Here is a 21,784-nt window from a genome sequence, read left to right as displayed (position 1 = left end):
TTTTAGTTCTCTTCAATATTTTGAAAGCTCAGACACTACTTTACATAAGCTATTCGAATAATTCACTAATATTTCTCAGTATATAAGTGACAAACGAATTGAGAAATGGAGCAAAGAGCAGACATCCGTTGACAAACATTGGATTCAATGTTTTACTTTTCTGATGAAGCAAAACATACCATTCGTTGAGCTTTCAGAGATCGTTGAATATGCTCTGACACTACCAGGAACATCTGCGCCAGTGGAATGCAGATTTTTCACCATTAACAGAATGTGGACATACGAAAAAAATCACACCGTTAAATCTATATTTGTGAAGAATAATTTAAAATTTTCTTGTTTGGAATTTTTCATTCACTTAAAATCGCACCCGAGCTTCTTCGAAAAATCAGTCAACAAGAAAAATACGTCAGTCCGAAGACGTCTTCAACAATTCCGGAAACATCGTCCACTTCATCAACTGATATATAAATCTTTTAATCATTATATCCTGAACAGGGTATATTAAGTTTGCCACGAAGTTTGTAACACACAGAAGGAAACGCCAGAGACCCTATGAAATATGCTGAGTTTATTTAGCCATGTCCGTCTGTCTGTCCATCTGTCTATCTGTATATACGCGAACTAGTGTCTTAGTTTACCTCACCAAGAAGCTGCTAATTTGTCGGAATGGCCGATATCGGACCACTCTGGCATATAGCTGCCACACAAACTGAGCGATCGGAATCAAGTGCTTGCATGGAAAACTTTTTCATTTAACGAGATATCTTCACTAAATTTGAAACGGATCAATATCTAAGGCAATAATGGAATCTCCGAAGAAATTGTTCACATCGGATCACTATAGCATATAGCTGCCATACAAACTGAACGATCGGAATCTTTTCATTTGAAGAGATATTTTCACGAAATTTATAACGGATCATTATCTAAGGCAATAATGGAATCTCCGAAGAAATTGTTCAGAAAGGATCACTATAGCGCGTTATTCTAAAGAACCTTTTGTATATGTAAACGGTATTATAGCTTCGGTGCAACCGAAATTAACGTTTTTTCTTGTTTTTAATATTACTTTGCTTCTCTTTTATCATTTTTAAATAAAATTGTGTTGGTGCCTCACCTATTATATGTCGCGATTTTAAATGAATTATAATATGGAAAAATCGATGACTAAAAAACCGTCCTGGGTTTTACCGGAAAAATATGGTCACCTTAGCCTAATCCAAATACTTAGAGGGCATGGATAATTCAAAAAGTATCTGTTCCTAATCAACCATGTCCTTAATCTGCACTGTCCGACGTGTAGAGAGGGTACAGAAAGCTCTAACCATATATTTTTTCAGTGCTCATGTTTTTAAATATAAGAAAAAGTTAAAATCTACAGCACTCATAGTGAACAGTTCTCTTTCTCTACCGGGTGCATTTCGTGCTAGTTCAAAGTTTTGAGTTAATACTCATTGTGCTAAAAATGTAATTTCCGCAAATTTGTTTTAAAGAAAATCTTAATTAAGAAGTTATCTGTGAAGTGTTTAGCCAAAATGGCCCCAGGGCCATCCCTTGTGGGCGCAAATCGGTTTGCTTTGCTTTCCGACAGTGCCGGTATTAAAAAAAAGAAAGCTAAAAACAACAAAAAAAAACATTCATTAACACGGACCTTATATTTCTCGAACCCCCAACCGTTAAAAAAGCGATCCTAAATTTATTGTCTTAGAATCTGCCAATAAGGATAAACCTTTATCGCAGTATTCATGCTTAGCAGTACACAAATCAATTTGTGCAGTAAGCAAAGAAATAGAAAGTGTTTCAGAACTACGTGTTGGAAACATTCTCTTACTCGCAAGAAATAGAATCATAGCTGAAAGATTTCTCGCACTTAAAAATCTCCCAGGTATTTGTGCCGTCAAGGGCAAATACCACGAGAATCTAAACAACAACAAAGGAACAATATGTGCACCTTTCCTGAATAATGTGCCAATCGCTTACAAATTTCAAAAAAAAAATTAATATTGATTCCTTGTACCCGACTGGAGTAGTACTGCTGACTTTCGATTTGTACCACCTCCCAGTAAAAATTGACATCGCATGGCGGAATGTAAAAGTAAGACAATATTTACCAAGCCCCATGCGGCGCAAAAATTGCCAGTTGCTAGGTCCCACAATAAAATCATGCAAGCTATCGCCAGCATGTGAAAATTGTTACCTACCACCTCACTCCCCCACGAAATGTAGACGTATATTCTGCGCTAACTGCTCTGTCGATCACCCCTCTACATCCAACAAGTGTCCCAAATTTCTTCAGACAAAAGAAATACTCAAAATCAAAGTAACAAGGAAATGCGGAATGCGAGAAGCAATTAAGATTCATAGAAACTCAACTCCTTCTTTCTCAGAAAATTATCAAACATTCTCTTCCACAGTTTCTCGAAATATAAACATAACGGAAACGCGCTCCGAATCCAGTACTACAACTTAATCAGTAAATGATAAGTCCACTTCTTCTCAAACATTAAAAATTAATAATTACTCAAATAATACATAAATTGCAGGTACAGTCCAAACCTGTCCTTTAAACACACAAACAAACTCTGAATCTAATAATTCTACTCAATTAGAACAAACTCTAAATCTAATAATTCAACTCAATTAGAACATCAAAACTCAACTGTTTTAGAAATAAATAAAATCGCTAACCACCAACACAAATACACCTTTATTCCAGAAAAATTCCAAAGTAACTCTTAAAAACTCGATTTTCACTCAACACCTGCTCAAATTACACCCACCCATCCAATAAACACACTCACTGATCGTGCTTCAATTATTAGCTCTTTTCTCCACACAATGGCAACACAAGATCTCAGCTCTACAAATAATTACCCTCTTGATCTCTAAAACTACAACAACAACACTAACGAGAGGAATAGGAAAATCTTGCATATAATATACATGCACCCTCCAGCCTTTTTTAAGACCTATTCATAAGTCAAAATTACTACTATTTTGCAATGGAATCTTAATGGATATTGAAACAATTTCCATGAGTTACAACTACTTATAGACCATAACCCTAGCATTGTATCGTTGCAGGAAACTCGTTTGCCCTTCAACAGCACCCCCACTCCACCCCAAGCCTACGTAGCATACTTTCACAATCATACGCAAAATACGACAAATAAGCAAGGCATAAGTGTATTAATTAAAAAAGGCATTCCCTACAACAAACTAAATATCTCCAGAATTGCCATAGAAATTAATATAGGCTTTAAAATTACGCTGATATCTATGTATATACCTCCAAGTCAAAGTTTTAACTCTAACGAAATTCGTACAATATTAAGATATGTTTCCACACCAATCATTTAACTAGGTGATTTGAACTCATGGAGCCCTCTCTGGGGTTCTACCACAGACAATCAAAGAGGAAATATAATAGAAGACGTGCTCTTAAATTTGGTAGTCCTCAATGATGGCTTACCTAACATAGCACCAAAATGTTCATGGAATATCCTAAAATATCTTCACGGAAGTGACCATTTCCCTATCATAACCACTATTAAAGCTTTCTTAAATAAAGAAAAAATCCCCTAAGTTTAACACAGACAAAGCGGATTGGCCCCAATTTCAAGCTTGCTGCGATGCCATATCTTCGCAACCCTCGAACTCTGAAAATAAACAAAGAATAAGCAGCACTTATAAAGAAAATCTTTCGATATCTCAGAATGGGCTTATAGCACCGGAGCGAGTATATCTTATGAAAAATGTAAAACTTTAAATATATGTAAAAAGAGAAATTATTCAAGAAAATATAGAAAATGTTTCTAATTTAAAAATTCTAGGAATAATATTTGATAAAACTCTTAGTTTTAGGGAACATTGTAAATTTCTAAAGGGAAAACTCCACAAAAGGTTGAATATTATAAAATATTTTGCTTCTAAACATAGTAATTGTAATCAAACTACTTTAATTAATCTAACTAAGTCCTTAATTCTATCTGTTATCGACTATGGTCTACCATTATACGGGTACGGGGCAAAAAGTAGCCTCGCAAACATTTCGGGAATTTACAGCAGCAGTGCGGTCTTTGCGCTTTTCCAACACCAATCAAAAAGCTGAATCTGGACTCCCTGAACTTAAAGATCGCACCACCCATGGTACCGTCCGACTTATTCCAAAGCTTTTTGTGTCTAATAACCCGATATTGAACAACGATATAAATAGGGCCCTGAACAGGAAACGAATCCTAAGGCGGCTATCAACAATATGTAGAACCGCTCTGCTATCCAAAGACGTCGAAATTCCGTTAAAACCAATTCACCAACATCATCATTTATAAATTCACTACTTTCTCATCCAAAACAAAACACGTTTAATATACCAAAAAAACTTTTTACAAATCAGAGGTAATTCGACAGAACTCAGATGGAAACTTATTTTTACTGATGGCTCCAAATACAGTTACACTGTTTCATTTGCCATAGTGTCCGAAGATGGTAACACAATTAGGACTGAATTATTCTTTCCACTTTGTTCTATTTTTACTGCCGAAGTCTTAGCTATAAGCCTCGCTACAGAATATGCAGCCACATCCAAAGGCTAATATGTTATTTGCTCGGATAGTAAATCGGCAGTAGAAGGACTAAAAAACCTTTGATCCAAAGGATACGTGAGAAATAAAAAATAAAAATAATTTGAACCCCTGGCCACTGTGGAATTTCTGGTAATGAATATGTTGATGTAGCAGCCAAACAAACTTGCCATTCCCCAAGCGAAACTGTCGCCATCTATGTTTGATCAGACATTCGAAAATCTGTCGAAAACTACATAAAAAGAAAGTCAGCGGAAATGTGGTCAACATATAAGTTATTAACAAATACGGCATCGCACCCTCTATTCCAATTGAATCTTCTACAGAGCAAATAAAAATATTCACTAGGTTACGTCTACGACACACAACAATCACACATCAACATCTCCTAAGTGGTTCTGCTGCTCCATCTTGCAAAGCATGCAATTGTCCTCTGACAATCAATCACATCCTTGATGCATGCAGAAAGTACTCAAACGCAAGGAACAGCATATTCCAGAACAAAACACCATCAATCTGCTAACAGAATTTTCTTTAAATAATTTAAAAGAGTTGCATAAGTTTATATACCAGACTGGATTATTATTTACATCATATTTAAGTTATATTTATCATACTGACAGAGAACTTGTAACTCAAGGACTTTCCTTTTAGATCTTTATCCTTTTTTTTACCTAGTTAATTATCGAATAGATATTATTCGCAGGCCGATAGTCTTCGTTGCTAGTGCCTTTAAACTGTAATATAATTATTTATAATTATCTTAATAAATAAATAAAATCTACACTCGGCGGTAGTTTAATGGTGGAAACCTTAATAACACATATGTGTCAGTCCTCTGATAAATGGAAAGCTGTCGGTGAAGCGTCAGCTCAAATTATGACAAAACTAGATACTTACAACAGATGCTCCGTGGAAAATGAATTCGGAGTAGGTTAGGTTTAGCGGATCAAAATTCCGCACTCCGGCTTTCGGTACTTCCCCTTACTGTAGTAAAGTACATACTCGTACATACATTTACCCTACAAGACGGAGGTTACCAATTTACTACTACACTTGTAAAATTTCACCTCTTACACAACTACATATTCAAAGCTAACTTTTTGTTTTTAAATAGAAAATTGTGTTGTAAGAGTAGCAACATTTAGCATGCATCATTTTAGAATGCGAATGAATGCAACGAATTAACAATGGCCGGCATTATTTGGAAAAAAATTTTGAGGTAAGCACTTTTTTAATATGCGTGTTAAAATTTATATTATTCTATTTTGCTTTATTGATTCAAAAAGCGTTATAAAGAAGTTAAGTTCTTGAAGTTTATGGTGTTTCCAAAGAATTTATTAAATATAATTGAAGAGGACGGAGGAAAACTCTCATTGCGCTGCGCGAGCTGGAAATCTCGTAGAATCAATTGTGTCGCTATCGTGAAGCGTTGCGGGATATTTTTCTCAATGGTGAGTCCAAGGTAGGTGGCCTTATTTTCTGTTTTAATGTTGAAAAGACAAATTACTTACATTATCTTACCTTCTCTAGGGTGCGAAAGATTTTTCACATCAATAAACGAATGTTCACAGTCGCGCAAAGTGAACGTCCTACACAGGTAAGCATGGCTGTGTAACGCCTATTCGTTTATTTTGTGTATTTTTTAAGTGATTTTAGATGACACTCAAAACTTTTGCTGGTGTGTCGTCAGAGAACGTAACATTGGATGTGCGGAACGTCTACTATGAGATGCCAGATTTCAATCCAACGCATTTCGCTATGGTTGCTGCGTATCGAATTGAAATATATCAAGTGTTGCGCATAGAGGCTGTGCGTAAATCGGTTGAGAAGGAAACTAATGCTGTGCTGAAGTTCTACTGCTTGTACGTGAACTATCATCCTTTGGCCTTGTGTGAGGTAATGACTGCTTACTGAATACAAGTAAGTAAATTATATAACTTTCTTAGATGTTATAGGTATATAATTGAAGCCATACATCGGCATCATAATAATATATAATTATGAATAGTTTAATCATAACAGGCCAATATTTTATATTTCTATGTTGAACATGTACTTACTTTATTTATTGGAATTTTTATTAAAAATTGTATCTTCTGTTTCATTTATGAACAAAATTGGAAGCTTTTGTTTTGTATTACTTTTTACAAATCAGAGGTAATTCGACAGAACTCAGATGGAAACTTATTTTTACTGATGGCTCCAAATACAGTTACACTGTTTCATTTGCCATAGTGTCCGAAGATGGTAACACAATTAGGACTGAATTATTCTTTCCACTTTGTTCTATTTTTACTGCCGAAGTCTTAGCTATAAGGCTCGCTACAGAATATGCAGCCACATCCAAAGGCTAATATGTTATTTGCTCGGATAGTAAATCGGCAGTAGAAGGACTAAAAAACCTTTGATCCAAAGGATACGTGAGAAATAAAAAATAAAAATAAATTGAACCCCTGGCCACTGTGGAATTTCTGGTAATGAATATGTTGATGTAGCAGCCAAACAAACTTGCCATTCCCCAAGCGAAACTGTCGCCATCTATGTTTGATCAGACATTCGAAAATCTGTCGAAAACTACATAAAAAGAAAGTCAGCGGAAATGTGGTCAACATATAAGTTATTAACAAATACGGCATCGCACCCTCTATTCCAATTGAATCTTCTACAGAGCAAATAAAAATATTCACTAGGTTACGTCTACGACACACAACAATCACACATCAACATCTCCTAAGTGGTTCTGCTGCTCCATCTTGCAAAGCATGCAATTGTCCTCTGACAATCAATCACATCCTTGATGCATGCAGAAAGTACTCAAACGCAAGGAACAGCATATTCCAGAACAAAACACCATCAATCTGCTAACAGAATTTTCTTTAAATAATTTAAAAGAGTTGCATAAGTTTATATACCAGACTGGATTATTATTTACATCATATTTAAGTTATATTTATCATACTGACAGAGAACTTGTAACTCAAGGACTTTCCTTTTAGATCTTTATCCTTTTTTTTACCTAGTTAATTATCGAATAGATATTATTCGCAGGCCGATAGTCTTCGTTGCTAGTGCCTTTAAACTGTAATATAATTATTTATAATTATCTTAATAAATAAATAAAATCTACACTCGGCGGTAGTTTAATGGTGGAAACCTTAATAACACATATGTGTCAGTCCTCTGATAAATGGAAAGCTGTCGGTGAAGCGTCAGCTCAAATTATGACAAAACTAGATACTTACAACAGATGCTCCGTGGAAAATGAATTCGGAGTAGGTTAGGTTTAGCGGATCAAAATTCCGCACTCCGGCTTTCGGTACTTCCCCTTACTGTAGTAAAGTACATACTCGTACATACATTTACCCTACAAGACGGAGGTTACCAATTTACTACTACACTTGTAAAATTTCACCTCTTACACAACTACATATTCAAAGCTAACTTTTTGTTTTTAAATAGAAAATTGTGTTGTAAGAGTAGCAACATTTAGCATGCATCATTTTAGAATGCGAATGAATGCAACGAATTAACAATGGCCGGCATTATTTGGAAAAAAATTTTGAGGTAAGCACTTTTTTAATATGCGTGTTAAAATTTATATTATTCTATTTTGCTTTATTGATTCAAAAAGCGTTATAAAGAAGTTAAGTTCTTGAAGTTTATGGTGTTTCCAAAGAATTTATTAAATATAATTGAAGAGGACGGAGGAAAACTCTCATTGCGCTGCGCGAGCTGGAAATCTCGTAGAATCAATTGTGTCGCTATCGTGAAGCGTTGCGGGATATTTTTCTCAATGGTGAGTCCAAGGTAGGTGGCCTTATTTTCTGTTTTAATGTTGAAAAGACAAATTACTTACATTATCTTACCTTCTCTAGGGTGCGAAAGATTTTTCACATCAATAAACGAATGTTCACAGTCGCGCAAAGTGAACGTCCTACACAGGTAAGCATGGCTGTGTAACGCCTATTCGTTTATTTTGTGTATTTTTTAAGTGATTTTAGATGACACTCAAAACTTTTGCTGGTGTGTCGTCAGAGAACGTAACATTGGATGTGCGGAACGTCTACTATGAGATGCCAGATTTCAATCCAACGCATTTCGCTATGGTTGCTGCGTATTGAATTGAAATATATCAAGTGTTGCGCATAGAGGCTGTGCGTAAATCGGTTGAGAAGGAAACTAATGCTGTGCTGAAGTTCTACTGCTTGTACGTGAACTATCATCCTTTGGCCTTGTGTGAGGTAATGACTGCTTACTGAATACAAGTAAGTAAATTATATAACTTTCTTAGATGTTATAGGTATATAATTGAAGCCATACATCGGCATCATAATAATATATAATTATGAATAGTTTAATCATAACAGGCCAATATTTTATATTTCTATGTTGAACATGTACTTACTTTATTTATTGGAATTTTTATTAAAAATTGTATCTTCTGTTTCATTTATGAACAAAATTGGAAGCTTTTGTTTTGTATTACTTTTTACAAATCAGAGGTAATTCGACAGAACTCAGATGGAAACTTATTTTTACTGATGGCTCCAAATACAGTTACACTGTTTCATTTGCCATAGTGTCCGAAGATGGTAACACAATTAGGACTGAATTATTCTTTCCACTTTGTTCTATTTTTACTGCCGAAGTCTTAGCTATAAGCCTCGCTACAGAATATGCAGCCACATCCAAAGGCTAATATGTTATTTGCTCGGATAGTAAATCGGCAGTAGAAGGACTAAAAAACCTTTGATCCAAAGGATACGTGAGAAATAAAAAATAAAAATAATTTGAACCCCTGGCCACTGTGGAATTTCTGGTAATGAATATGTTGATGTAGCAGCCAAACAAACTTGCCATTCCCCAAGCGAAACTGTCGCCATCTATGTTTGATCAGACATTCGAAAATCTGTCGAAAACTACATAAAAAGAAAGTCAGCGGAAATGTGGTCAACATATAAGTTATTAACAAATACGGCATCGCACCCTCTATTCCAATTGAATCTTCTACAGAGCAAATAAAAATATTCACTAGGTTACGTCTACGACACACAACAATCACACATCAACATCTCCTAAGTGGTTCTGCTGCTCCATCTTGCAAAGCATGCAATTGTCCTCTGACAATCAATCACATCCTTGATGCATGCAGAAAGTACTCAAACGCAAGGAACAGCATATTCCAGAACAAAACACCATCAATCTGCTAACAGAATTTTCTTTAAATAATTTAAAAGAGTTGCATAAGTTTATATACCAGACTCAGTAATCCAGTCTGGTATATAAACTTATTTACATCATATTTAAGTTATATTTATCATACTGACAGAGAACTTGTAACTCAAGGACTTTCCTTTTAGATCTTTATCCTTTTTTTTACCTAGTTAATTATCGAATAGATATTATTCGCAGGCCGATAGTCTTCGTTGCTAGTGCCTTTAAACTGTAATATAATTATTTATAATTATCTTAATAAATAAATAAAATCTACACTCGGCGGTAGTTTAATGGTGGAAACCTTAATAACACATATGTGTCAGTCCTCTGATAAATGGAAAGCTGTCGGTGAAGCGTCAGCTCAAATTATGACAAAACTAGATACTTACAACAGATGCTCCGTGGAAAATGAATTCGGAGTAGGTTAGGTTTAGCGGATCAAAATTCCGCACTCCGGCTTTCGGTACTTCCCCTTACTGTAGTAAAGTACATACTCGTACATACATTTACCCTACAAGACGGAGGTTACCAATTTACTACTACACTTGTAAAATTTCACCTCTTACACAACTACATATTCAAAGCTAACTTTTTGTTTTTAAATAGAAAATTGTGTTGTAAGAGTAGCAACATTTATCATGCATCATTTTAGAATGCGAATGAATGCAACGAATTAACAATGGCCGGCATTATTTGGAAAAAAATTTTGAGGTAAGCACTTTTTTAATATGCGTGTTAAAATTTATATTATTCTATTTTGCTTTATTGATTCAAAAAGCGTTATAAAGAAGTTAAGTTCTTGAAGTTTATGGTGTTTCCAAAGAATTTATTAAATATAATTGAAGAGGACGGAGGAAAACTCTCATTGCGCTGCGCGAGCTGGAAATCTCGTAGAATCAATTGTGTCGCTATCGTGAAGCGTTGCGGGATATTTTTCTCAATGGTGAGTCCAAGGTAGGTGGCCTTATTTTCTGTTTTAATGTTGAAAAGACAAATTACTTACATTATCTTACCTTCTCTAGGGTGCGAAAGATTTTTCACATCAATAAACGAATGTTCACAGTCGCGCAAAGTGAACGTCCTACACAGGTAAGCATGGCTGTGTAACGCCTATTCGTTTATTTTGTGTATTTTTTAAGTGATTTTAGATGACACTCAAAACTTTTGCTGGTGTGTCGTCAGAGAACGTAACATTGGATGTGCGGAACGTCTACTATGAGATGCCCGATTTCAATCCAACGCATTTCGCTATGGTTGCTGCGTATCGAATTGAAATATATCAAGTGTTGCGCATAGAGGCTGTGCGTAAATCGGTTGAGAAGGAAACTAATGCTGTGCTGAAGTTCTACTGCTTGTACGTGAACTATCATCCATTGGCCTTGTGTGAGGTAATGACTGCTTACTGAATACAAGTAAGTAAATTATATAACTTTCTTAGATGTTATAGGTATATAATTGAAGCCATACATCGGCATCATAATAATATATAATTATGAATAGTTTAATCATAACAGGCCAATATTTTATATTTCTATGTTGAACATGTACTTACTTTATTTATTGGAATTTTTATTAAAAATTGTATCTTCTGTTTCATTTATGAACAAAATTGGAAGCTTTTGTTTTGTATTATATTCAGCTTGGGGTAAAATCGGTATTATTTATCAAAAAATGACAATAGCTAAATTTGCTGACAAAAAGAAAGATGTTGAAATTTTTTTTTACAAAAATGAAGGTGAAATCTATTGAATCGAAAGGGGAGATCTAACGGATGATATCTTTTCAGTCTTCTACATTGTTCGCTATTATCCAGCAGTTGGATTGCAAGTACGTTATAATGGTAATGTGTATTAAATTCTTCTATAGTTTCTTTTACAATGAGCATTAAAAGTCTCGATGGAGGACGTCATTACTACCAAAAAAAAAAAAACGTGCACCCACTAACATATAGTTAGAAGAACTTTAATTTAAAAGGCTTGAACAATTTGAAAGTGAAATATTTCTTTATCTTACTCTAAAACCTTTTGTTTGATTAGAAAATGTCATCAGCCGAAATTTGAGCATGTTTGGTTACCTTAACATAGGTAACCCATGCTAATTTTCCAGCAAGACGGAGGTTTCAACAGGTAAGTTCTTTTTGGATAATTATTTAAATGAAAAATGATTTAAATATCTGCACAGATAAAATACGAAGACGAAGTCAAACTCAAACAAATCAACAAATGATCAACCTGCTGATGAATATGACGACTGGAGAGATGATTGATAACATGACAATGAAACTTATTCGGAAATAGCGCCCAGTGGTGGCGCAAAAACTATTAATCACGCAAGACACGCTAACGCACTCACACATTCCGCTAGCAATTACACAGCAACTGTATAATATTAATATTTTCTTTCAAATATTATTATTATACAAGTATTTACTTAATAATTAACCTTTTTCTTCAGATATTATTATTATATTTATTTTGTTAATCTTTTTTCAGATATTATTAATATTTTTATTTAATAAATTTTTTTTTCAGATATTATTAAGTTTTTCTTTCAGATACTTTTACTTTATTATTTTTATTTATTTAATCTTATTTTGCAGAGTTTATTATATTTTCTTTTAGATATTATTATCATTTTCAATTAATTAAATGATCATATATTATTACCATTTTTATTTAATTAGTCTTTATTTTCAGATATTAATAATCCTATTTTATGAAATATATTTGTATACATATGTTTTAAATATGTAGTTAAAACTGTAATCCTCTCAATAATTATTATTACTACTATTATAATTAGAATTATTTCGGATCAAAATGTTTGTTTAAACTTCTAAAAAAAGTTTAAATTAGGAATCAGAAAATTCAACCATGCATCAGCTGACGATTATTGATATTAGAGCAGTCCAGCTTTACCAATGGTACCTATGAAACAAGGTAGACAAACGACGTCCATGATTTCAGCAGATTGACTAACCTAAAATCAAAAAAACAAATTTCAGGTTAACCTGTAGGTAAATATCTATCGCCGGGACTAGAATCTTTTACAAATCTTGAAAATTAAATTTTTAAATGCTTTCAAACAATAATTCCCAAAATTTTATGTTTTTTGCGACTACTTATTTATGAAAAAAAAAACTTTTCAAAATTCAGAAATTCTAGTTTGGGAGATAGCCACATGTATGACGAAACTACTGTTCAAATTTTCAAGCAATTGATGGAACCGTTTATGAGAAATCGTGGACGTTAGTTTGAAAAATGTAGTTTCGAGAAAAACACGTTTAAAGATTCACGTGTGTAGGCCACACGCTCTAAAGACCACATTTCTTACTCCTGTAACTTATGTATGCAAAAAAAAAAACGATTTTTTGAAACCGTCACACGGGATGACCCCCTTAAAGTTGAATTAAACTTGTATATAAGGACAAGAAAATCCATAATAAAATCGGAATGTATATATTCTCACTCAAATACAAATATTTTCTGTCCTCCACCAGCAGTAAGATATTAAAGAAGCTATATTGAGTTACCAGTCGAGTTATTGGTGTGCGCATAAATTAACCGATGATCATATACATCCAAATAGCTTCCAAAAAATGAAGGTTAAATTTGTATCTCAGGTATTGCGTAATATGGTCTCTAAAAAGTGCTTGTAGGTTCCCCTGAGCAGTTCGAATTTTTAGATGAGGCCGAAAAAATTTTAAAAATTATTCGGAACGTAGATGAGTTAGAAAACAACATAACTAATAATTTTAGTTTTCTAAAGGGGTGGGTACTTAATACCTATAAACATTTTAATACGGTGGTGGCGATGTTTGTCATACTCATGATTTCCATACTTGAAGACGAGTCGACTATGTATATCAGGACAGTTTGGAACATTTTTTTTGCCAGATTAGAAGCAGTAACGCCCAATACGTTCTCTAGTTTATTTAGGAAATCATGTGGCTTACGTTATGTAAACATAGTAACAAAAGGAAACTGTTAGCTGCCTTTATTTAAGTTTTTATTTCAAAATTTGAATACGCACACACTCCCTGCAAGTACATTATTTAGGAGGTGAAATTCCTTCAAACGAATTAATCTTCTTTATCAATATCAAACAGTCAAATGTAATTTAGTGAATCCGCATAAAGAATTTGTTGCATTTGTAAAATCCTTAGAAACAAAGTGCTTAGAAGAATTCGACAGTATTTGCCATAAGATAGGAATAAGAGATATTCTTTTTAATGAAAGATATTATGCCCTTTTTGTGTTGTGTTGTGAAAGTTGTGACTCCATAATAGTTAAAGCCTGTTTCATTAGAATAAGAATGTATTTTTTAACTAAATTTTTCAATAAAGAAATTATTGTTCCTAATTTTAAAAATAAAAGTTTGTGTTTTTCACACGTGTTGGGATTTATCTTTCTTTTTTAGTGGTTTACAATACAAAATAAAAAGAAAAAATGATTTAAACAGATAGGCTAGAACAAATAGACTCTAAAATTAGAATTACATTTTTTTTAAAGTAAAATTTGAATTTGGGATTTAAATATAGGCATTTTTATATATGTACAAGAGGTCCCCGCCCACGCGTTGCTGTGGCTAAGGTAGACATTAATTTAGACAAATTTGAAAATCATTGATCAATTTTTTCGACTTATTATTAAACACAAAAACACAAATAAATATAAAATATATTCTGTTGATTTTTTTATTCTATTAATTTTATATTCAAGTTTGTAACAAATGAGCCATTTTCAAAGTTGTTAGTTGATAACATTTGATATTATGAAAAAGGCTAATGTTTATAGTTTTTAATTATAAACATTTTCAAATTCAATTTAATTCAGCTCTTCTGTATCGTACATCTGACAGTATCATTGGACAACAAGAAGATAATTTCTCTATTATATTTTCCAGTGAGAGTGGTTGCTACAAGAATGTTATCTGCAGTATTTTTAATTACCAACCATTGCAGCACCGTTGCATAATTGAGTTCGATTGAAATTACGCTGAATAATAATAGTTGAACAATTTTCAACCGAAATTATGTGAAGTTATTCCGAGTATACAAGTATTTGATAACGTACGTTTTAATTTTCATCAACAACAGTAGTAAACATTGTATAAGCCTATATATGTAGATTTATACAATGGACTCAAGCGAAAACAATGAAATGGAACTGAATACGGATAGTAAATATATATAATAGTAATGTTCAATTCTTGTTTAATAAATAAAAAGTAATAGGATACCCTGGTCTGAGGACGGAGAAGTGGCCGTTCTCGATTTGTGGGCAGATCACGCTGCCGATCTCCGCGGTGCGCCGAAAAATAAACACATTTATGCCGAAATGGCAAGTGAACTCTGCAAGTTAGGACACAACTACAGCGCGAGGAACGTTCAAGTGAACGTGGTAAATTTTACACAGCGGTATAGGTAACGAAAAATATGAAATTAATATTGTATTAAAACCCATACAAATATATTGTTGTTATAGAATGGAGAAAACGGAAATGTATTCGTCTGGTGGGTCACCCTCGACATGGCCTTTTTACGGAAGAGTCCATTGGATAATTGAATACTTTTAGCCAGCTGATGCTCGAAAGTATTGAGTAATATGTTTATTTATAAATGAGACAACTAATGTACAGAGCTTTGTAATAGCAAGTTTTATTTATTTAAATATAATACAACAATACATCGCCGCTGTACTCCCCCGTACGTCACTACCCTCCCCAATAACCCCGACGAAGCCACCGCCAAGCACCTCAGCTGCTGTAAGCGATCCTAAAAGAAAACAAGTTAAGAAGGGCTAAGGGCTTTTAATACTCTTGCAACTTGCGTTAGGTATTGCGTGTATGGGAGATATGGGTAGCATTGACCAGATTTTATCTATTTTTGGCTTTCCGACAGATTATTAACAGAAAAAGATGCTCTCTGAGCTTCATTAAGGTACCTCACTTACCATACCAATAAAAATGAGTAATTAGACACTCTCACAAAGTATTGTGAACAAAACACCCGTGTAATTTGTATACGTAATATTAAATTATTAAAATTTTGTTTATTAACGCAATTAAATAATAATTATAATTCATTTGCAAACGCTCACTGTACGAGTGGAAGCACGGATCGCAAAAATGAGTCAAACTGTTTTTACCGAGTAGAGTGGTGTGTATGTGTAGGGAAGGCTTATCTCATTTAAACATCCTGGGCCCCCTAAGAGAATTTTTTGCCTAGTATTACTCGTAGTCGGCGTACTGCTGGTGGAGTAGCCTAGGGCGTAGCATACATGCTGTAAACGTTGAAAACGGCTTTGATTTTAAAACTTATTGTATTTAGGTGTGTTTACGGTAAGCAATTTTACTGATTTTTGCTCTTGTTTTTACATTTTACGGAATTATTAGTAAGGACACAACCTCCAAGGTGTGGCGTTCTTTGGCCTCTTGTAGAGGTCCTTTAAATATTATTTATTCCATCGGCATCATTAATGATAGCGAGTCCACGCCTAACTCAGGTGTGGCCAGAATGGATGCTCCTTTGAGACCTTTGAAGAGGAATCTTGCGAGAGTTAGATTTGTGTTTCGCTCACTTTTTTGAAGTGAGATTTACAACTTTTACAAGTGTTTCCCATAAACTACCCGTATGATGAGCGCTTAGATATTTGCGATAAGTGCGACCTTTGCTTTTTCTAAGTCTGGGTGCGTCACTGGAGTGTTATATACATAATTATGTAAATAGAGGGGTCGATTTTTCGACTTTCTTCGGACAATTTTGTTATATGTTATATTAAGTGCGTATGCACTAATTTGGCAAGTAGTAGCGCGCCATATAGCTCAAGATTTTTGAAGCGGGATTTTTGTATCATTATTGACGAAAGCCATTCCCGGGGTCGAAAAGTTAAAAAAGTTAATATATATGTATGTGTTTTTATATTATCGCAACCTGTTGCTACAGAGTATAATAGTTTTGTTCACCTAACGGTTGTTTGTATCACCTAAAACTAATCGAGTTAGATATAGGGTTATATATATATAAATGATCAGTATGAAGAGACGAGTTGAAATCCGGGTGACTGTCTGTCCGTCCGTCCGTCTGTCAGTCCGTGCAAGCTGTAACTTGAGTAAAAATTGAGATATTTTTATGAAACTTGGTAGACATGTTTCTTGGTACCGTGAGACGGTTGGTATTGCAGATGGACGTAATCGGACCACTGCCACGCCCACAAAACGCCATTTATCAAAAACAAATAAATTGCCATAACTAAGCTCCGCAATAAGATACAAGACTGTTATTTGGTACAGATCGCATTAGGGAGGGGCATCTGCAGTTAAAATTTTTTTTTTTTAAGTGGGCGTGGTCCCGCCTCTAATAGGTTTAATGTGCATGTCTCCTAAATCGCTAACGCTATAATAACATAATTCACTGGAAGCAAATGTTTTTAGAACCTCTACCTACAGTGTGAAAATAATCGGGTGGCAACTCCGCCCACTCCCCATATAACGGTACTGTTAAAAACTACTAAAAGCGCGATAAATCAAGCACTCAACACGCCAGAGACATTAAATTTTATCTCTGGGATGGTACGAGATGACTTTATAGGAACCGCGTTCAAAATTAGACAGTGGGCGTGGCACAGCCCACTTTTAGGTGAAAACCCATATCTAGGGATCTGCTTAACCGATTTCAACCAAATTCGGTGCATAACGTTCTATTTATATTTCTATGTTATATTGCAAAAATGGGCTAAATCGGACTACAACCACGCCTATTTCCCATATAACACCATTTTCAATTCCATCTGATTCTTTCACTTTCCACTATGCATATCAAGCAACAATGATTATATCGGGGTAAAACTTTGCGTGAATAATACGTTTAATGTATGCCACCTTGTGGCCAAAAATTGTCTAAATCGAACCAAAACTGTTCAAGCCCCTAAGTACTAAATATGTAGACCCCAGTGCCTATAGTTGACCTTCTACCGAAAATATCAGCCAATCCACAAAGAAATCTCAAACGAGTATACCATTTGATTTTGCGAGAGTATAAAATGTTCGGTTACATCCGAACTTAGCCCTTCCTTACTTGTTAATATTGGGGTTGTCAAAGGAAATTCTGACTTTATTTTTTATAATTTTTCTGCCAATTCGTGAACAGTTGGAAAATTGGCTTTAGTGGTAGTCGTACGACGTACTGGCCATTATTTGATCGAGTAGGTGTAGTAGTGAAGGGGCGTTTTTCTAACTCCCTCAATTTCCTCAATTGTGAATTAACGTATTCTTTAGGGGTTTCGTCAACTTGAGTTGTTGATGTGGAAACTGGTTCTGTAACTAGCCCACTTACAATCCATTCAAATATAGTGTTTTGGGCTAGAAGGGTGGTTGAAATTTTTTCAACCCCTTCAAGTATTATTTGCGGTATAAGGTCGCTGCCTATTATAATATCTATTTGAGCGGGGGTGTTGCAGTTAGGATCTGCCAGCTTTAGGTGTGAAACCTTTTCCCAATGTTTGCTATTTATATGATAGCTTGGAAGCATATTTGTTAGCTGCGGTAAGACTATAGCTTCTGCTTTAATTCTCCTATCCGGTTTGGGGGGAAATTAGGGTAATGGGGCAGATTTTATTAGAGTTTTGAACTACTCTTCCATCCATTCCTGTAATTTCAAAGTTGACTTGTTTTGTTGGCAGTTGGAGCCTATTTTGTGCCCTAGACGCTATTAATGATCGTTGTGATCCTTGGTCTATTAAGGCCCTAAGTTTAAACAGTTCGCCTCGGGGTTCGATAGAGACGACTGCTGGGGGTAGTAGTACTCTACTTTGATTTTCGCTGTGTAACGTTTAGGTTTTTAATGCCTTTGAGCAGCATGGTGCTTCTTGGCAATTTTCGAGATGTCTTTTTCGACAGTAGATGCAATTGAATTTGTTTTTGCAATTTTTATGAGTATGCATATGTGACAAGCAATTTGTACATAATCTTTTTGATCTTACAAAATTGTTTCTTTTGTGAATTTTTAATTTTTTAAATATCTCGCAACATTGTAGCTTATGCCCACTTGTGCATAGTTCGCATGACGTATGTTTATTCGGTTCGGATGTGAACGATTGCGTTTTGTAAAAGCTTCTGTATAATTTATTTTTGCTACTAGCTTGGGGTCTATTGAAGCTTCTATTGAGGTCGTGTTGAACAATTTTTGTTTTAATTAGTTTTTTATCTACCCTTTCAGCGATTTCGTACTGGGTAGTTAGAAAGTCATTCATTTGTTGTTGTGGGGCATTTCTTTCGTGATGAGAGCGATTGCTCCCATAAAAGTAACGATTTTTCTGGTAATGCGGCAGTGCATATGTTTACCAGTATAGGGTCCCAGCTGTCTGTGGGAATATTTGGGCCGATATAACCGACAAATAGGTTGAAACAGTGGATTGTAGTCTTATAAACTCTTCACTGGTTTCCATTTGAATCTTAGGCAAGTTTATTAGTGTCGTTACTTGTTTATCGACCAATATTCTTTCATTTTCATATCTGGATTTTAGAGCTTCCCAAGCCAAATTGAAATTTTCGTTATTAAGTGCGAACTGTTTGACTATTACGCCTGCTTGACCTTTTGTTTTGTAAAGGAGGTGATACAATTTTTGCCCTTTTGATAATTTTGGATGGTTGATGTAAACGGCTGTAAACATGTCCCGGAAGGTCGGCCATTTTTCATAACCTCCATGAAATGTTTCTGTGTCACATGCGGGCACCTCTAGGTGGATGCCTGAACTTGTCTCTTGATTTTGTACTTGTGGCAGCTCTACTCTCGGATGTGGAGTATGTGCAATAGCTTTTATTAGCTTAAACTGATTGGAGAGCATAGCTTTTGTGGCTTCGTACTGGTCTAAGCTGTTTTCATAATTTGTGAAAGCCGAGGTTTTGAAATTTTGTGGTAGATCTGATAACTCAGTTTCTACTATGGCGTCATGAGCCGCATGGAGACGAGCCAAAAAATTGTTAAGATTTTGCCTTTTTATTTCTAATAACGATTCCGAATTGTCTTGAATCGGTGAAGATGAAAATCAAGTGCAGTATCGTGTTAATCTGTCACTCTCAGAAATGAATTTGGTGGCACAAATATCTTTGCCTTTTATATGCTTTGTGGTAACCTGTCTTGCGCGTGTAGCTTCTGCAGGTGTAATTTGATTTTTATCCACATTCATCATATTTGTAGTATGTTAAAATATTTGTCAAAACGAATTAAATGTTTCTCAGTGTAAACTGTATTTATTTGCAATATGATTTTGTTGTGGTTTTATTTTGAATGTATTGCTTTAATTAATTTAATTATTAAAAATCGCACTTTTAATTCAATAATACTTTTTATGTCCTTATGTTGATGTATTAAGGTACACCCTAATACACGGACTTGTTAGTACATATTTATGTGCTCGTGAAATTGAGAGCTCGTTGAAGAGATCAACACACTTTGTACAGATCAATGTGCTTATATTTTTTTTGTGTCCGCAATCCTGCTTGTTTGTTACAAGGGGTATTGCGGGATATATGCGGACTTTGACAAAATGCACACCTACAATTTTATATGTTTTAATATGTATGTAATTTCTAGTAGTGTTAATTTTACTACAACGTTTATTATTTTATTTTTTTTGTAATTTTACAACGTTTTATATAAGTAAATTTTTTAAAGTGTAATGGAACCAATGTAAGTAGGGTATATAAGCATAGGCATATATTCTATGCATGTATAAATATGTATGTATATATGAATAATGTGCAGGTATTTTCCCTTATGTTTTTGTATATATATTTGTTTAGTAAAAATATATATATAACGACATATATAGATATAATATGTAAGCGTTAATTCGATATGCTTTTTGTATGTTTGTTGTTGTACTTTTATTTCTTTCTCTGTTTTATGTTTGATATTTTGCCTTTGCTTACTCATTGAATGCAATCCTGCTTATTGCTATATTAAGCATAAGGGGTATTGCTGAATTAATGTGCAAGTGTATACTTGAATTGGTTTTTTGGTTCTTGATGTTGTGTTCGAATACACGAAGATAAGCTATTAATTAGCAATAAGTTAAGATTCATTTTTTTTTAAATATATAAGTATGTATTTTGAAATATACATTATACCAGACTGTGGTCGGATTTTACCGCAAAATAAACTCGAAACTGTGACAGTTTGGTAACCGTTTATTATGCTGTTAAAACGGATTTTCTGTTACAGGTTTTATATTATAATATATAAAACTGAAATTTTTACATACATATACGCATAAAATAAGATATGTAAATGAAATAAATACGCTCTCTTTGTAGGGTATAAGGTTTGTACATATATATGCCTGTGCGTTTTGTGTCAATTCGTGTGCTTCTTCTCCAGCTGTTTACAGGTATGTTGTATTGTTGTTTTGTGTTTAAAAATGCGCGCCCGTTGTTATACTCCCGCAACATGTTGCTACAGAGTATAATCGTTTTGTTCCCCTAACGGTTGTTTGTATTAGCTAAAACCAATTGAGTTAGATATAGGGTTATATATATATAAATGATCAGGATGAAGAGACGAGTCGAAATCCGGGTGACTGTCTGTCCGTCCGTCCGTCTGTGCAAGCTGTAACTTGAGTAAAAATTGAGATATCTTTATGAAACTTGGTGCACACGTTTCTTGATACCGTAAGACGGTTGGTATTGCAGATGGTCGAAATAGGACCACTGCCACGCCCACAGAACACCATAAATCAAAAAAACCAAATTCGGTACATAATATTGTTCTCATATTTCTATGCTATAATGCGAAAATGAGCGAAATCGGATTACAACCACGCCTATTTCCCATATAACACCATTTTAAATTTCATCTGATTTTTTCACTTTCCACTATGCAAATCAAACAACAATGATTGTATCGGCGTAAAACTTTGCGTGAATAATGAATAGATAAAAAATTTTCAACCGAAATTATGTGAAGTATACAAGTATTC

At 34.4% G+C, this 21,784-nt stretch overlaps 1 protein-coding gene and 2 long non-coding RNA genes across 3 annotated transcripts; all 3 read left to right on the top strand.

Annotated features, from left to right (window-relative positions):
- Nucleotides 1-5,229: 5,229 nt before the first annotated feature.
- On the top strand, nucleotides 5,230-6,186 carry LOC138855895 (uncharacterized). The gene is made up of 3 exons (XR_011395040.1): nucleotides 5,230-5,808; nucleotides 5,876-6,051; nucleotides 6,120-6,186. It is a non-coding gene; the product is annotated as an uncharacterized lncRNA (long non-coding RNA).
- Nucleotides 6,187-7,574: 1,388 nt separating this feature from the next.
- Nucleotides 7,575-8,531, top strand: LOC118680922 (uncharacterized). Its single transcript, XR_011395039.1, has 3 exons — nucleotides 7,575-8,153; nucleotides 8,221-8,396; nucleotides 8,465-8,531. It is a non-coding gene; the product is annotated as an uncharacterized lncRNA (long non-coding RNA).
- Nucleotides 8,532-10,604: 2,073 nt separating this feature from the next.
- Nucleotides 10,605-11,315, top strand: LOC138855677 (uncharacterized). The gene is made up of 3 exons (XM_070106181.1): nucleotides 10,605-10,760; nucleotides 10,829-10,895; nucleotides 10,955-11,315. The coding sequence occupies exons 1-3, from the start codon at nucleotides 10,615-10,617 to the stop codon at nucleotides 11,210-11,212; spliced, it is 471 nt and encodes a 156-aa protein (XP_069962282.1). The 5' UTR covers nucleotides 10,605-10,614; the 3' UTR covers nucleotides 11,213-11,315.
- Nucleotides 11,316-21,784: the final 10,469 nt, after the last annotated feature.

This window comes from Bactrocera oleae, chromosome 3 (assembly GCF_042242935.1).
Source record: "Bactrocera oleae isolate idBacOlea1 chromosome 3, idBacOlea1, whole genome shotgun sequence".
NCBI lineage: Eukaryota > Metazoa > Arthropoda > Insecta > Diptera > Tephritidae > Bactrocera > Bactrocera oleae.
Note: the sequence above shows the minus strand (reverse complement) of the source record. Positions and strands in the feature narration are given on the sequence as shown.

Coding starts and splice junctions, on each gene's coding strand:
- LOC138855677 (XM_070106181.1), top strand. CDS start 10,615: ATGGTGTTTCCAAAGAATTTATTAAATATAATTGAAGAGGACGGAGGA. Junction 10,761..10,828: donor TTCTCAATGGTGAGTCCAAG/GTAGGTGGCCTT, acceptor TACCTTCTCTAG/GGTGCGAAAGATTTTTCACA. Junction 10,896..10,954: donor AAAGTGAACGTCCTACACAG/GTAAGCATGGCT, acceptor AAGTGATTTTAG/ATGACACTCAAAACTTTTGC.